This window comes from Solea solea (genome assembly GCF_958295425.1).
Source record: "Solea solea chromosome 17 unlocalized genomic scaffold, fSolSol10.1 SUPER_17_unloc_1, whole genome shotgun sequence".
NCBI lineage: Eukaryota > Metazoa > Chordata > Actinopteri > Pleuronectiformes > Soleidae > Solea > Solea solea.
Window position 1 is genome coordinate 116,996 of NW_026704018.1, and position 18,614 is coordinate 135,609.

At 41.9% G+C, this 18,614-nt stretch overlaps 1 protein-coding gene across 1 annotated transcript in view; it reads right to left on the reverse strand.

Annotated features, from left to right (window-relative positions):
- The window catches only part of LOC131449257 (NACHT, LRR and PYD domains-containing protein 12-like), a 107,069-nt gene that overhangs the window by 61,002 nt on the left and 27,453 nt on the right, over positions 1-18,614 (reverse strand). The window contains exon 9 of the mRNA XM_058622101.1: positions 4,792-4,965. Within this exon, the coding sequence (XP_058478084.1) occupies positions 4,792-4,965 (174 nt within the window). The remainder of the gene's footprint in view (positions 1-4,791; positions 4,966-18,614) is intronic.

Consider the following 18,614-nt stretch of genomic DNA (forward strand, 5'->3'; position numbering starts at 1 on the left):
CTGTCCCAATTAAGAATCAGATGTAAAGTAATAAGATTATTAATTCTGTGGACATTTTTTCATCAACTGATACAGTAATTATTTTTTTAATACAGTACTTAATGGTGCAATGGACCAAACTGAGATATCTATTATATTCCAAATAGAAAAAAATACATGTTCAATCACCTGTTCATAGGATGCAGTGGATCTCTCGCTGACTTCAGGGTCTGCTGAATTAGTCGTGATCTCAACACTTGATGTCTGCAACAAAACACAACAGTACACAGTCAGATATATTGTGTACTATAACATACAGTAGAGCAGAACTTGTTATAAAACATAACCACACTTGTTTCATGAGGATCTGGACTTATTCTTCCAGACTCTATAGAAACTGTTATCATTGTAAATGATATACTTCCCAACAATATGGGGACACTGTAACACACACACACACTCTACAGTCAGTGGGTCAGACCATATGAGGACGTCAAACCAAACACACACTCAAGTCTTTCACAGCTAAACAATATGAGGACCTGACGACTGAACACATGTATGACTCATGTCAATAACTACCAGCATCTTCTATTGTCGGGTAACAACAAACTGTTGACAACATTTTAGAGAACTGTCTCTGTAGATTTAAATGAAGAAAAACTTTTGTTTGGTTAGTTTTACAGCGTGTCCATCACCTTAATTGTTAGCTAATTAGCTAAATTAAGCTCACATGGGGATTGTTAAAATTTAAACAGCCATAATTAACAATGAATGTATTAAGGTGACAATAAAAAAAAATTTATGATCAGGCACTTCGTCTAGTCAGTTGGAATAATTTGTTTGTAGTTCCTTTTAAATTACCTTGAAACTTACCTCTTCAGATCAGCGTTAACGTGTCCGCATTGCAAATGACGTCAAAGATCTTGTATATGCCAAGATGGATATCTCCACAGTACTGAAGTTCCGGGATGGGAAGTTCATCAAGAGTGCCAGTGTGGTCTACGTTTCAGAAGCTTTAAAATCAAGCCATGAACCGTTCTGTACCATGGCAGACTTTATAAAATACCTTCACAATGATAGATCCTACACTGTGGATTATTTAGCAACTTTAGCAACTCAGCCATCTTTGTAAGCCTCAGCTCAGTCTATTGGCCAATCACAGGCTGCCTTGCCGACTTGCTAACAAATCAGAGGCTGTGTTATTGACTGCTGAGTAACCAAACATGCAGTGTGTGGCAGCATTCATCTCAAATGTCTTTAATACATGAGTGAATTAAGGGGATTAAATATATATGTATATATATATATATATATATATATATATATATATATATATATATATATATATATATATACATATATGAACATTGTATATATACATATAAATATATATGTATATATATACATATACACACACAAACATGTATATATTCCAATTTCTTTTTTGTTTTTATGGTCAGATAAAAATACATTCATGTAATAATTGCTGTAGCATACATGTTCTGATACCTCAGGTGGCCTGGAAAAAAGATGCACATATCTTGATTTTGTGCCACAAGGCAAAGGACATAAATATTGCATTCTTATAAAACATAAGACAATTAGATCAACTATAACAATTGAGAATATATTTATTTGACTCAAATGTTGGAGAGTGTGTGAGTGTGTCCACAAGTGACATATGAGTACAAGTGTGTTAAAAGTATGTTTAAGTACCAACACTGGCCACTAGTAATCAAAAATTTTGACACACACACACACACACACTCGATTCTTGAATATTGTGACATTTTAGGACTTTGGAGATTTTTAGTCTGGGAGCATGTTTGGAGGGTCCAGAACACCATATAATGGTCAGAGAAATGAGGACCTCTAAAATGTCCTCACATCTCTCAACGTACTGATATTGTTGGTGTGTTATCATAAAAATGTCCTGATTTGTCACAAATACAAGTGCACACACACACACACACTCCCACACTGCTGCCTCCATCACTACGTTCAAATGTCTTATTTTGTCACTTCAGTGTTTGAAATCCTTTGTTCAGATTGACGTCAGTGACACAAAGTGACCACACGAGGCAGAAGAGGACCACCAGCTCCTGTGTCCCCGCAGCTAAAATCACTGGTTTTCTCTATGGGCTTTGGTGTGGGAGAGTGAGTGGATGGAGCTGTTAATCTATGACCTAAAAGAGCGTAGACTTAATCTGACATAGATTGTATTAGGTGTCAGTACCTCGTCATCAACACAACAAAGTAGATTAAAGTGATATGATGTGGTTTTTATTGATGTTGAAAATGTCATTCTTCATTAAGCCACAGACACAGAAACCACAGACACTGATGATGTTTGGAAAGTGCAAAAACCCTCTGAGTGTCATGAGTTTCCTGTCACTGTGGACACGTTCTTCGCTGTCGTTCACAGAGTAGCAGGAGGACAGAGGTCATTCTGAGGTCACGCACACTCAGTTTCACCTGCATCACAGCAGAAACCACACTTCCTCATTCATGGCATAATCTGCTCATGTGTGTTTCATTTTCCATGTGTGTGTGTGTGTGTGTGCGTAACTCTGAGTGTTGTTCTGCTCACATGCAGCAGGGGGCGCTGTTGTCAGGCAGCATGAAGAGGAGGAGGAGGAGAAGCAGTGCATGCTGGGACAGAAAGGCTCCATGAGAAGATGATGTTCTTCAGAAAAAGAGTCAAACTCTTACCATCTTTATTTACTTTGTTTTCTATTTGATTAAAAACCTTGAATTTTATTTTATATTATTTGAGCTTTGACCTCGTCCACCACTGAAGCTGCTGTCTCTTCATGTCCTACAGAGGACACAGAGACACTGAGGAACCAGGCCAGACCAGGAACCCAGGATAAACCGGTTCAGTGAATGTGGTCCTGAATGTGTGGAGGTGGATCAGTGAGTCAGAGGAGACGCTGTAGAAGGACAGAATCCCAGCAGGACAGTCCACATACACTGATACTCTGTGAGAGACAGAGGACATGATGGGACTTTGTGTCCCACAGTGACGGACAGAGTAACTATGATCATCAGAGCAGAACAGACTCCAGGACTGATCATTATGTCCAAACAAACAGTCAGAACCGATGCCTTTCCTCTTGATTCCTCTGTAACTCAGTGATATATAAACTCTTCCTCTCCACTCGACCTCCCAGTAACAGCGACCAGTCAGACCAGGTCTACACAGCAGCTGAGGAAAGAACTTAAATCTGTCTGGATGATCAGGATACGACTGATCTTCTGTCACACGGGTCACTTTCCTGTTGTCGTGAGACAGTTTGAGTTCTCTGTTCATTGTGTTTGTGTCCAGTTCCAGTTCACATGAATCTGATGAAGACAACGAGACACAGCTGCAGTTTATTGATGATCAGCTGATATGTTGTTATTTCCTGTAAATCCATACTTACACTTCCTGACACCAGGTTTTAACCTCTGCTCTCCAGCATGGTCCATCCTGGAGGAAGAAACAGTCTGAATGAGTTTCTGTCCAACATGAGTCCAAACTGTTGTCTTAATGACGCACTCTGGTGGACACAATTATGAACTACAAGGACAGGTGTGTTTCAAAGAGAAGACGGTGTCTGCAGAACCAGAGACCACAGTTTCAGGAGGCTACGCATTTACTCAACAGCACCACCACGTGGACAACACAGAAGACAACTTCTGTTTATACAATTGAAACCCACCACGAGTAAACCAGCAACAAGTTGGCCTAGCACAAACCAAGTAAACAAAGAAAATAGATAAAAATTAGGGATTTCATTTGTATTTTTTACAGTGTTTCAAATCGCAGTATTGTGGGTCTAAAAACCATAAACTTTATATTTAAATTACGGTTGTTTGATCGCTTGCTTGAATCGATACCTAGTTTCCAGTGCTTTTGTGGTTTTTACAGCTGCGCGTCACAGAGGAAACACATGGCTACTTATGCAGCTGCTGCTGCAGAGGCTCGTCGCTGTTACTGCTGCTTCCAAAACTTGTATGTTTTCACCATTGAATGAAGAATGAAGAACAACTTGATTGTAGCTGTAAGATGACGAACATCTCGTACACAACTCACGACAAACACCACAGAATAAAGACATCTTTACTTTAGTTTGACCGTAGACTGTTTGAAGTGGACCAGGACTGTTCTGTACCCAGTACCAGGACTTCTCACATGATGCTGCTACTCTGTGCAGATGATCTGTCCAGTTCATGGTTCTGGTCGTTTCTCAGGCTGAACTATGTGACATTCACTCGTTCTCACCAGAGTCTAGTGTTTGTTTCTAGTTTTCTAGTTTATTGTCAAACAAGAACAATATCTATCAGGCAGATGATTTGCTGTGGCGCCCCCTAAAGGGAGGAGCCAGAAGAAGAAGAAGAACAACAGGTGTTTAAAAAGTGTCACTAATGTTTGATTATACTCACTGACAGAGGAAAACATAATAACAGGACATCTTCAACTTGAACCTCCTGACAAGTTTTAATACTGCTGCTGATCATGAAGAGGAAGAGGAGGAGGAGGAGGAGGAGAATACCTGAGAGTGTCCAGTCTCCAGTGAGGACTCTTCAGTTCAGCAGACATTAGCTTCTCTCCTGAGTCTCCTGGATGATTGAAGCTCAGGTCCAGTTCTCTCAGATGGGAGGGGTTGGAGTTCAGAGCTGAGGTCAGAGAAGAACATCCTTCCTCTGAGACCAGACAACCTGACAGACTGGAGTTAAGAAGATATGATGAACTCAGTAATTCAGAAAAAACATCTTCATCAACAGGAACCTAAAGAAGCAAAGAGTTAGAGTCAGAGTTCTGACCTGAGAGTCTCCAGAGAACAGTGAGGACTCTTCAGTCCATCACACAGCAGCTTCACTCCTGAATCCTGCAGGTCGTTGTTACTCAGGTCCACGTGTCTCAGACGAGAGGACACAGAGCTGAGGACTGAGGACAGAGCTTCACAGCTTCTCTCTGAGAGTTTACAGCCACTCAGTCTGAGGTAGAAAACAGTGATGAACAAAAGGTTAAACATGTTTGTCTTGTGCTCTTCAGAATATGTCTTATTAATATTTATATACTGATCCACGTACAGAGCTTTGTTGGAGGCTTTGACCACCGGCAGCAGCTTCAGAAGAGCCTCCTCTGAAGCAGAGTATTTCTTCAGGTCAAACTCTTCCAGATCTTTTCCTGATGACAGTAAGATGAAGACCAGAGCTGACCACTGAGCAGGAGACAGTGTCTCTGTGGACAGGCGTCCTGATGTGAGGGACTCTTGGATCTCCTCCACAAGAGAACAATGGTTCAGTTCATTCAGACAGTGGAACAGGTTGATGCTTCTCTCTGCTGACAGATTCTCACTGATCTTTTTCTTGATGTACTCAACTGTTTCCTGATTGGTCTGTGAACCACTTCCTGTTTGTGTCAGTAGACCTCTTAAGAGCTTCTGATTGGTCTCCAGTGAAAGACCCAGGAGGAAGCGGAGGGACAAGTCCAGGTGTCCATTTGGACTCAGTAAGGCCTCGTCCACAGCACTCTGGTGCAGATGATTCAGTTCAGGTTTGTTTCTAAACGGTCTGGTCAACTGGCTCGTTGTTGGTTCTGACAATAGATTTGTTCCAGAGGTGATGAAGGTCAGATGAACATGAAGAGCAGCCAGAAACTCCTGAACACTCAGATGGACAAAGCAGAAGACCTTGTCCTGGTACAGGCCTCTCTCCTCTTTAAAGATCTGAGTGAAGACTCCTGAGTAAACTGAAGCTGCTTTGATATCGATGCCACACTCTGTCAGGTCTGATTCATAGAAGATCAGGTTTCCTTTCTGCAGCTGCTCAAAAGCCAGTTTCCCCAGAGACTCAATCATCTTCCTGTTCTCTGGACTCCAGTGTGGATCTGTCTCAGCTCCTCCATCATATTTGACCCTCTTCACTTTGGACTGAACCACCAGGAAGTGGATGTACATCTCAGTCAGGGTCTTGGGCAGTTCTCCTCCATCTCTGGTTTTCAACATGTTCTCCAGAACCTTTGCAGTGATCAAGCAGAAGACTGGGATGTGGCACATGATGTGGAGGCTTTGTGATGTCTGGACGTGGGAGATGATCCTCCTGGCCTGCTCCTCATCTCTGAACCTCTTCTTGAAGTAGTCCTCCTTCTGTGGGTTTGTGAACCCTCTGACCTCTGTCACCATGTCCACACAGTCAGGAGGGATCTGATTGGCTGCTGCAGGTCGTGTGGTTATCCAGAGGCGAGCAGAGGGAAGCAGTTTCCCCCTGATGAGGTTTGTCAGCAGCACGTCCACTGAGGTGGACGCTGTGACGTCAGTCAGGATCTCAGTGTTGTGGAAGTCCAGAGGAAGTCGACACTCGTCCAGACCATCAAAGATGAAGACCACCTTAAAGTCTTCAAACCTGCAGATTCCTGCTTCTTTGGTTTCAGTGAAGAAGTGATGGATGAGTTCCACCAAACTGAACTTCTTCTTTTTCAGCACATTCAGCTCTCTGAAGGTGAAGGGAAACATGAACTGTACGTCCTGGTTGCTTTTGTCTTCAGCCCAGTCCAGAGTGAACTTCTGTGTTAACACTGTTTTCCCAATGCCAGCCACGCCCTTTGTCATCACTCTTCTGATTGGTCCGTCTCTTCCAGCTGAGGCTTTAAAGATGTCTTCTTGTCTGATGGATGTTTCTGGTCTGTCTGGTTTCCAGGAAGCTCTTTCAATCTGTCTGACCTCATGTTCTTCATTGACCTCTCCAGTCCCTCCCTCTGTGATGTAGAGCTCTGTGAAGATCTCATTCAGAAGGGTGGGGTTTCCTGCTTTAGCCACGCCCTCAAACAAACACTGGAACTTCTTCTTCAGGTTTGATTTGAGTTCACGTCGACAAGCTGAAGCTCTGATTTCTGACAGAACACAAGAAAATAAATCAGTGAGTGGATCATTGAGAAAATAAGATGTTCTTCCTTTCACATTAAAAGTCCTCTTACTGTCAGCTAGCTTCTCCTGCTTCATCCTCCTTAAGAAGTCCTCTGTGATCTTCAGAAAGGCCTCTCTGCTGCTCCTCTGCTCCTCATCCTCCCTCTGACTCTCTGAGACTTCTGTGTGATCTGTATCCAGAACCTTGTGGATCTTCTTCAGCTCGTTCTTCACAAAGCAGATGATGTTCTCCTCCAGCAGCTGGAACAGAACATGTGAAGTTTAACCTCAGATGATCAGTGAAGTCCTGCAGGTCCACAGAGCAGCATCCAGACTGTCAGGACCAGGAGCCTCATGTATAAAAGAGTGCGCAGCTTTCATACTAAAAGACGGCGTACACACAAAATTCATAAAGTATGTACGCAAAGAAAATCTCAGATTTATAAAACTGTGCGTACGCCAAGTCCTGCGCACCTTTTCTTCATACATCCCATCAAAGGTGAAACTGAGCGGAGATGAATGAGGAACACACCACGCCCACCCACAAATGAATATACAAATTTCGTCCTGAAGAAAAAGGACAACTGTGGCAGCAAAGAAAGAAGGAAATAAAAGAAAAAGAAGGAAAGTGCACGATCAACTCGTCAATTTATGATGTATAAATCTGTAAAAATAGATGATTTTGGTTGTTTTTTTTTGGAATTAGTGATAAACACAAAGGAACTAAATGTCAGGGTCACAGTGACTGCTCTCATATTAATATTGATGCTTAAAAAACTGTCTGTGCATTGATAGTTGATCCTGTGCATGTTTTTTTCTGGTGTAACATGTATGTTTAGACATGACTGATCCATGTGAGCTGAATTTACAGATTATTTCAACAATCTATAAGTGTCACACGTCATCATCTACACACATTACGCACAAAATAAGCAGACAGAGTTCACGGTCACACACACACACACACACACACACACACACACACACAGGTTTGTAGTGTGTGTGTTCGCTCACAGGATCAGTTTCGTCTTCAGTGTCCTCTCTGATGTTATCCACATATGTTCAAACGTACGTGGTGTATCAGTATTGTTTGTCACAGAAAATTCATGTTTGTCACTGTAGACACATTAATAATATTATTTTCAAACACTGTGATAAGTTTCAGAGCTTAATATTGCAGCGTCTCCACCTGACAAGAGTTTGCGGAGCTCTCGGCAAATTCTCACGGCAGCTCGAGAGTTTGCGCTGCGATGCGCAAACTTCCACGCCAAGTACATTTTTATACATGCCGTCTGTGCGTGAAAGCAAGCGTACGCCGTCTTTTTGTGCGTACGCACGGTTTATACATGAGGCCCCAGGACTCTGCTTCAGTATTAACAGTAGTGTCATGTTTGTACATTTACACACCTTAAATATGGAGCCCAGGTCTGCTCCATGCTGCTGGACAGACTGACCACTGAGAACCTCTGTCCTCTGCTGATCAACTCTGAGGAGAAAAGATTCAGTGTCATTTACTAAACAATCATTTGTTTCTACGAGGTTTTCAATGTGCTGCACCTACGATTCTTCTTCAGCCAAGTTCACATGACATGAGTTTGACAGGTTGAAGACATTACATTACATTACATGTCATTTAGGTGACGCTTTTATCCAAAGCGACTTACAATAAGTGCATTTAAACATTTGGGTACAAATAAGAGCTAGAAGTAAGTAAGAGCTTCAAGTAAACCAAACTATGAAGTGCTAGTCGTAAGTGCGATGTATATATATATATATATTTTTCTTTTGTTTGTTTTTTTTTTTGTCTTTTTTTGTCGTCATCGTCTTAGTCGAGGTAGAGTCGGAAGAAATGTGTTTTTAGTCGGCGGCGGAAGATGTGGAGGCTTTCTGCTGTCCGGATGTTGATGGGGAGCTCGTTCCACCATTTGGGAGCTAGGACAGTGAACAGTCTCGAGTTCTGTGAATGCCTCTGCGATCCTCTCAGTGAGGGGGCAGCGAGCCGGTTTGCCGATGCAGAGCGAAGTGGGCAGGCTGGGGTGTAGGTTTTGATCATGTCCTGGATGTAGGCTGGACCGGATCCGTTTGTAGCATGGAACGCAAGCACTAGAGTCTTGAAGCGGATGCGAGCAGCTACAGGAAGCCAGTGAAGGGAGCGGAGGAGAGGTGTAGTGTGGGAGAATTTTGGTAAGTTGAAGACCAGTCGAGCGGCTGCATTCTGGATGAGTTGCAGGGGTCGTATGGCACACGCAGGGAGACCAGCCAGGAGGGAGTTGCAGTAATCCAAGCGTGAGATGACAAGAGCCTGGACCAGAACCTGTGCCGCCTTCTGGGTTAGAAGAGGCCGTATCCTTCTGATGTTGTGCAACATGTATCTGCAAGATCGAGCTGTTGCAGCAATGTTGGCAGTGAGGGAGAGATGGTCATCAAGTGTCACACCCAGGTTCCTTGCGGTATGAGACGGAGTTACCACAGAGTTGTCGAGGGTGATGGTTAGGTCTGTGGTGGGAGAGCCCTTTCCTGGGAGAAAAAGAAACTCAGTCTTGTTGAGATTGAGTTTCAGGTGATGGTCAGACATCCACTGAGAGATGTCGGTCAGACAAGCGGAGATCCGTTCTGCTACATGTGTGTCGGAGCTGGGAAAAGAGAGAATGAGTTGCGTGTCGTCGGCGTAGCTGTGATAGGAAAAACCATGAGAGAGAATAACAGAACCAAGAGAGTTGGTGTATAGAGAGAAGAGGAGAGGGCCCAAGACAGAACCCTGAGGGACCCCAGTAGCTAGAGGACAGGGTTCAGACACAGATCCTCTCCAGGTTACTCTGTATGTTCGGTTTTGAAGATAGGACGAGAGTAGGGTAAGTGCAGATCCTGAGACACCTAGTTCTTGAAGGGAGGAAAGGGTGTTTTGATTTCCTCCATTTCCTTTCTGCTGCCCGTATCGTAGCTCTCTCAGCACGCACTGAGTCCGACAACCACGGGGCTGGGGAGGATTTACGAACCCGCCGTGAAGTAAGAGGACAGAGAGAGTCAAGAGAGGAGGACAGAGTACAGAGGAATGTGTCTGTGGCAGAGTTGGGATGCATGAGGGAGAAGGAGTCAGCTGAAGGAAGTGCTGATAGAACAGTTGAGGAGAGAGAGGAGGGAGAGAGAGAGCGAATGTTGCGACAGACAAGTGCAGTATCTGATGAGATGAGATCATCAGATTGGGAGAGTGGGAGAGAGTAGGAAAAGAAGAAATGATCAGAGACTTGAAGTGGAGTTACCGTGAGGTCGGAGGTAGAGCAGTTTCTGGTGAAGATGAGGTCAAGGTGGTTGCCAGCTTTGTGAGTTGGTGGAGAAGGAGCAAGTGAGAGAGAAAGAGACGAAAGTAGAAGAAGTAGATCGGATGACTCCTCTGACTGGATGTTGAAGTCACCAAGAAGAACAAGTGGTGGGCCATTTTCTGGGATGTTTGAGAGGAGGACATCTAGTTCCTCCAAGAAGTGTCCCAATGGGCCTGGTGGACGGTAGATGACAATAATGATTAGTTTGACTGGGTGAGTTACAGTTACAGCATGAAATTCAAACGACTGTGAAGAGAAGTGTGGCAGTGGGTAAAGAGTGAAAGTCCAGTTGGGGTTGATGAGCAGACCTGTCCCGCCTACTCTTCCAGTGGATCTGGGTGTGTGGGAGAAGGAGAGGGCGGAGGACAGAGCTGCAGGGGTGGCTGTGTTGGAGGGTGTTATCCAAGTCTCAGTGAGAGCAAGGAAGTCCAGGCATTGCTCAGTAGCAAAGCCGGAGATGAACTCAGTCTTGCGGGTAGCTGACTGGCAGTTCCACAGGCTCCCTGCGACATGGTGTTGGATGTGAGTGGAGCGGGTGGGATAGATAAGTGAGGACAGGTTACGGTGATTCTGTGAGTGATTGTGAGGTTTGTAGTATCTATGAGAGGAGACATGAACTGGAATGGAAAAAAGGCACATATGTGAAAGGTAGAGAACACTTGCAGACAGGTACTTAGCCTCGTTAGCCTCCTTGTTAGCATCCGGTTTAGACTCCTTTGTCTTTGTCCTCCTGAGTCTTCATCAGACTCCGGTTTAGACTCCTTTGTCTTTGTCCTCCTGAGTCTTCATCAGACTCCGGTTTAGACTCCTTTGTCTTTGTCCTCCTGTGTCTTCATCAGACTCCGGTTTAGACTCCTTTGTCTTTGTCCTCCTGAGTCTTCTTCTGAATAGTCTGCCGCTGAAGCTGCCGCTTCAAAGTCAGTGCTGCTTTTTAAAAGACACCTGATTAGGGGCTGATTGGTTACAGCTGTGTTGGCCACTCCCCTGTAGCCAGTGAAACTTCTCACCTGGTGATGGTGATGGCCCAATAGAAACTAGGTCAAAACAGCAACAATAACAAATTTCTCTTTGACCTAGCAGACAAAATATCTTAACAAAACTTTCACCTTAACTAAACAGACAAGTCAAAAGTCACAAAAGTCAAGCAACCCAGCTAGATACAATAGCAATTAATGAAATAGCAACCAAATAGTAAAGACCTACAGAAGTGATACTTAGCTTAATTCCAGTAGTCCTATGAGATACCCAGATAGTCCAAATGCACACTGAGACAAAAGTCCCTGAAGGACAGTCTCTAGGGTTTGTTATGTGTGAAGTCTCAAAGACACAATCAGAGAGGCTTGTCCATGAGTCCCTGACCAATCACGGACTCTGACTAGATTTACTGCTGGAAACGTATTCAGAGACGAGGACAGGCTGAAGATGTTTAGTGGAGACAGAAAAACAAGACTGGTCCACCAAAGAGAAGAAGAGTGTTTTTCTGGATTCAACATGTTTTGGACTAGACAGGCTCCCCTTGGTGGAGGATCATGTAAGTGTGTGTTACTATGTGTGAAATTCTTACATCAGTTCACCATGTTTTTGTCCATCCTTGAAGCTAATATAACGATCTATAGACCGGTCACTCTTCATGGACACACAGCTGGGTCCAGGTCCAGGTCCAGCAGAGTCTGGTCTCTGTTGATGGATCCTCCTACAAACACATGATGTGTAAATAAAACACTGAGCTGTGACATGGAGACGAGTCACATGATCCATGAGATCCTCATCTCACCTCTGACCCTCATGTTCCTCACACAGAGTGGTTTTTAGAGGGCGGAGCTACCTCTTCACTGTCCTTGATCTGATTCATAGCAGAGCGCCACCTGCTGGGAGAATAAAACTCGCTCATTACAAGTTCTGCTAACATGGGTGGACCACATTGACCTAATGTGGGCCGGTCAGCAAGAAGACTTTTTTTGACCACAGAATTGGCCGACATGACCCTCATTGGCTGACTGAACAATCGGCACAGCCCATTGGTTTATGCTAATAATGGACTGTCAGTCACTTAGTTACTGGTTCATTTCAAAGAGCCGTTAAAAAGATTGAGAGGGGTCTAGCTGCAGACCTTCGTTGCAGACCTGCACTGTGAGGTCTCCTGCACTGTCAGGACCGGAAGTTGATTCGAAGCCTTTCAAAATAAAAGCGACCATACCTGAAGCATATATTCAAAATAAAAGCGAGCATACTTGAAGCACGTATTTTTCATTCCCCATGTGATGTGTGAAAATGACGAGGTGAGTAAAAGTCAAGTGACAACAACTTTGCGTCATACGAAGAAACAGACACAGTCTTTAGTCACTAGAACGTTATGTTGCACACTATATATTGTCCTGTAAAGTTATATTAATTTGAAAGAATCGGGTTTTGGACTTTTGGGTAGTTTTTAGCGTTGTTATCGTATCATATCGTTGTGAGATGACCTTTCATGCTCTGACAAAAAAGCAGACACATTTTTTTTTCTTTAGACCACTTTCGGTGGTCAAAGTGGTGGATCACGGCAAAAAAGCAGCGGAATGGGTGCAGGCGAATCAACACTTGTTTGCAGCCAGAGTGGAGATGCCTCAGATTTTTAACATGAACAGCACCCAAACTGAGGAGGCTGCGCAGGAAATGGGAAAGCTGTTTGACACCATGGATCTGAATGAGGAAGAGAAAGAATTCATTCTTGAGCCTTTTAAATTTATTTTTTACCAGATTGAAGATATGTGGCTCTTCTGTGAAGAGATTATAGACAAACGAGGGTACTTGGCGTACTGTGAGTACAAAGAGAAGAAAGAAAAAAAAAACAAAAGTTAAAATTGTGGAAAAAGTTGTTGTTGTTGTTCTTAAAACACTAATAATTAAAATCATTAAAAAAACTGCTTAGGAGATATTGTTATCTGGGTCATGTAACTAGGTATTCAGTAATGAACTTTGAACACAAAGCTAAGTTCATTTAAAATCATCAACCCTCACACCCTCCATGTGGTCCAACAGCACAAGGTAAGAACATAGCACAAACAATATTAAGCAATTATTAAATGAATTATGAGGTGTTATAATTGCAAACAAACATAAGATATGCCTATATAAAAAAATAAGTAAATCAATATGTAATTGGATCCAACAGTGCAGGGGGCTAAATTTTCAATGATAAATAATGGTATAGAAGCAAAGAACAATCAGCAATAGGTTGGAGTGTAGATGCATTATGCCATCACACATTAAGGTGTATTTACAGAGATTTATTGTTTCAATATGAATTTGTAGTGCAGACTAAACTAACAGCTGTCCTTTTTGTGATTTATATTAAATTAAAAAACTGGCGTAAAATAATGCATGTTTTGAGTAGGCTAATAATGTTTATAGGGGATCATAACAATAGCTGTACATCTAGTTTGCACTGATTATCTGTAGAATAACCCTAGAAGTGGTCATGACATTTTGTATTTTCTTTTTTTTATATATAATATTTTGTTCGTTTTTTATCTTGACATTTTCCTGAGTTTTTTCACCTTATACAGTTGAACTGGAAAGATATACAGTTTTTCCAAGAAATAAACATTGGGAACGAAAAATATGTGCTTCCGGTATGGTCGCTTTTATTTTGAAAGGCTTCGAATCAACTTCCGGTCCTGACAGTGCAGGAGACCTCACAGTGCAGGTCTGCAATGAAGGGTCCTGACAGTGCAGGTCTGCAGCGAGACTGTCTTGTAAAGATTTGACTCGTTCGTGAACGTCACAGCTCGACTCACAACTCAACTCAAGACGCTGTTTGCATCACACTTTACAGCCCTTCACTGCAGGTGAGTCCACTGGTTTAACAGAAGAGCCCGCCCTCTGGTGGTCAGGTAAGAAGCTGCCCAATAGATAGATACATATGTATGTTAAACATCTGGACTTTGAAGAGAATTGAGCATTGAGAATAAAGGTTTAATTTAACTTTAGTTTCTTAAATCTTATCAAAATATGACCTCGTCCTCTGGATCCTTTTGTTTCACCTACAATGGCTGTAATCTGTTTTCACCGGAAACATAAAATTATCAGTCACTATCTGATCTTTCAGTCCAGCAGAACTTCTCTTTCACCAAAAGCACAAATGTCCTCTAAACCAGTGATTTCCAAACATTTTAGTCGCTGAACAACAGAATCAGTGATGTCAGATTCATGAGCTTCAATGAAGAAGTCTGATGATTGTTTTTGCTGCCAAGGTTTTATAGAACAGTGAATAAAGTCTGGGATTTGTAAAGTTTCAGGAATTTATTTGAAATGTTGCCATTTCTTTGAAAAATCTTGGAGAAACTGGTATACAAAAGAATCCTTGAACACTGAGTATTGAGCTGAAAGGATCAGCCAGTAAAAATCTGGCTTTGGAACTATGTTCATTTTCTGGTGGTGTCCAGAAAACAACATTGGGTTTTTAGATAACTGGCAAAACTTCTGGGGGAAACCTGGTCTCATGAGGAGAGATGGCGTCCATCCCACTTTGGATGGAGCAGCTCTCTTATCTAGCAGCTTAGGACATTTTATTAGAAACCCATGACAATCCAGAGTTGAGACCAGGACACAGAGTTGCAGTCTTTCATGCTTCTCTGTGCTTCTTTTCGAGCAGTCACCAATTAAAAACCCCATAGAGACTGTGTCTGTCCCTCGACCTACTAAAGTAAAAACTAAAGTAAATAAAGTAAATAAATCAATAACAAACAGAAGAGGAGTTAGACATTCTAACTTAATAAAGATTAATACCAACAATAATATAGAGTCAAATAATACCACTTTTAAATGTGGACTATTAAATATAAGGTCACTCTCCTCAAAATCTGTTTTAATAAATGATCTCATTTCTGACAATTGTATTGATTTATTCTGTGTAACTGAAACTTGGTTACATGAAGAAGATTACGTTAGTCTAAATGAGTCAACTCCACCCACTCATGCTAATACCCATATTCCTAGAAGCTCAGGCCGAGGAGGAGGAGTAGCAGCCATTTTTAATACTAGATTATTAATCAATCCCAAGCCCAAACCAGGATATTCATCGTTTGAAAGCCTTATTCTTAATCTATCTCATCCTAGTTGGAAATCACAGAAACCAATTATGATAGTCACAGTTTATCGTCCACCTGCACCTTATTCAGAGTTCCTATCAGAGTTCTCTGAGTTCTTATCTGAGTTGGTGCTTAAGACAGATCAAGTCATAATTGTAGGGGATTTCAACATCCATGTAGATGTTGACCGTGATAGTCTTAGCTGCGCATTTAACTCGCTGTTGGAATCAATAGGTTTTATTCAACACGTTAATAAACCAACTCATTGCCTTAATCACACCCTCGACCTTGTTTTAACTTATGGTATTGATATTGATAACTTAAACATAGTTCCTCAAAACCCTCTCCTTACTGATCATTATTTACTCACATTTAATTGTACAATAATGAACTACAATAACATAAATAAGAAATACTGTCTGATAATATTATGAATACATTCAAAGAGACAGTGCAACCTTTATTTAACTCGGTGCCATATGTCAGTACATCTGAAGGTACCTTTTGTGATTTTACTCCCGCCCTCATAGATAACCTTGTTGATAGTACAGCGGCCTCACTGCGTACTACATTAGATTGTGTTGCCCCTCTGAAAAAGAAAGTGGTGAATCAGATGAGACGAGCACCATGGTTTAACTCCAATACTCGTGCTCTTAAACAGGCGTTACGTAGATTAGAAAGAAAATGGCGTTCCAATAACCTAGAGGAATTTTATATAGCCTGGAAAGATGGTTTTGTAGCTTACAAAAAAGCCCTACACAAAGCTAGAGCTGCCTATTATTCTTCTCTAATTGAAGAAAATAAGAATAATCATAGATTTCTTTTCAGCACTGTAGCCAGGCTGACACAGAGCCACAGCTCCACTGAACCATCTATTCCTTTAACACTGAGCAGTGATGACTTTATGAACTTTTTTGTGAATAAAATAACATCAATTAGAATAAATATTGATCATCTCCTCCCTCATATTGGGACTGACTCATCTTTTAGCACAAGAGCTTTAGAAGCACCAGGTGCACAGTTAGACAGTTTCTCCCCTATAGATCTCCCTGAGTTAACATCATTAGTTTCATCATCTAAGCCATCAACCTGTCAGTTAGATCCTATCCCCACCAAACTGTTTAAAGATGTGTTTCCTTTAATTAACAACTCTATATTAACTCAAATTAATCTATCCTTATTAACTGGATATGTGCCCCAAACGTTTAAAATAGCAGTTATTAAACCCCTTCTCAAAAAAGCGACCCTTGACCCAGATATTTTAGCTAATTACCGACCTATATCTAATCTTCCCTTTGTTTCTAAAATCTTAGAAAAGGCAGTTGCTAATCAATGATGTGAATATTTGTGCATTAATGGCCTGTTTGAAGATTTTCAGTCAGGTTTTAGATTAAACCATAGCATTTTGAATTGAATTGAATAACAGAAAACAGTATGTTTTTATTAACGGTCATGAATCTGCAAGAATGTTAACACAATATGGTGTCTAGTCTCTTTACTTGTCCTGTTAGATCTTAGTGCTGCATTTGACACCATTGATCATAATATTCTACTGCAGAGATTGGAGCAGACTCTTGGTATCACAGGTGCTGCCCTCTGCTGGTTTAAATCATACTTATCTGAGAGATTCCAGTTTGTTCATGTTAATGATAAAACCTCACTACAAACCAAAGTTAGCGCTGATTCCAGTGTGTAATATCACATGTTAACCAGCAGATGTCAGCATTTATACTGTGTCAGCAGAGCTGTTTCAAAAGGGTTGGGCCTTCTTCACGTTCAGAGGAACCAGGACATGTTCACATCCCATAATAAGACAAGTTTGCAGTATCACACCAGACATTTAAGCCTCTCTAAGTCACTACAGGGTCAATTCATTCTGTGTAAAAACCTCAGTCACTGAACAAGAGTCAGTGACGTGACATTCATGAGCTTCACAGTAAAAACATCACGTCCACTCAGTTACAGTGTTGTTTTCGTCAACGATGAAGATGACGAAATTATTTTGTTGACGCCCCTTTTTTTTAGTAGAGTCGGTCGCGGCGCACCACCGGCGGAGGAAATTTCATGTCAAACTTATGTGTGACACTGTTGTATGACGAAGTCTGCATCAATTCATGAAAAAAACTGTTGAAAAGTGGAAATATGGAGATTAAAGGTTTCTGCCCAACAGTAATCTCCAATACTTATTGACCTAAAACTTTTTTGAGTTCGACTAAAATTGGACTAAAACTGTCGCTAAAAAAACTAATCAGCGTTTTAGTCCAAAAGACTAAAACTAAGACTAAATCTAGAATGGCTGCTAAAAACAACACTGCTCAGTGACAAAGTTCTTTTTCACATGTGTGATGAGATGAGTTTAGTTCTGTTACCTTGTGAAGGCAGGAAATGATCGTCATGAAGCTGCTGAACGTCTGTGAAGTGATTCTGCTGCTGAACAGCGAACAAAACACAGACCAAAGTTTTCTCAAGTGTTATCTGAAGGAAATGTGATGAATGTGATCAAATAACTGCTCTGATCTGAACTTTACACTCAACTCCATCAACTGCAGTCAAATATTAACAGAATCAGATCTTATCACTGAACAATGATCTTACTCAGACACATAAACTTATACAGTTCTAACTCTAATCGACTCGAATTTCCTATCAACTGCTTCCTTCTCAGCCCCAGAGGCACCTCTCCCATCTCTACCTGTAACGCAGCTACTGGCGTTGTCTTAACAGCCCCACTGCAGACTCTCAGCGCCTGTGCCTGAATCACATCCAGCTTCTTAAGCCTTGATCTAGCAGCTGACCCATAGGCAATGCTGCCATAATCAAACACTGCTGGTATTAAAGCCACATACACTCTTTTCTGTGCCGAGCAACTAGCTCCCCAACTCCTACCTGTCAAACATCGCCACACATTGATCACTTTTTTGCATTTCTCTTCTATTCTACCAATATGCCCTGCCCATGTTAACTGTGAGTCAAACACTACACCCACAAATGTAAATGTTCCAACTCTTTGCAGCTCATTCCCGTACATTTTCAGTTTCATTCCTTCCTCTCTTCGTTTCCTGCTAAAATACACTGTCTAGGTTTTTTTCCACTGAGAACTGGCATCCCCAGTCATAGCCCCACTCCACCACCTCATCAATAGCCCCTTGTACTTTGCCCACAACATATGCCACATTCCTTCCTCTTTTCCACAAGGCCCCATCATCCACAAAGAGTGACCTACCTATCTCCTCTGGTACTTTTGAGAACACGTCATTGATCATTACTGTAAAGAGTAAAGGGCTAATCACACTCCCTTGAGGGGTCCCATTCTCTACTTAATCCAGTTGTACACCCTTCCTCTTATA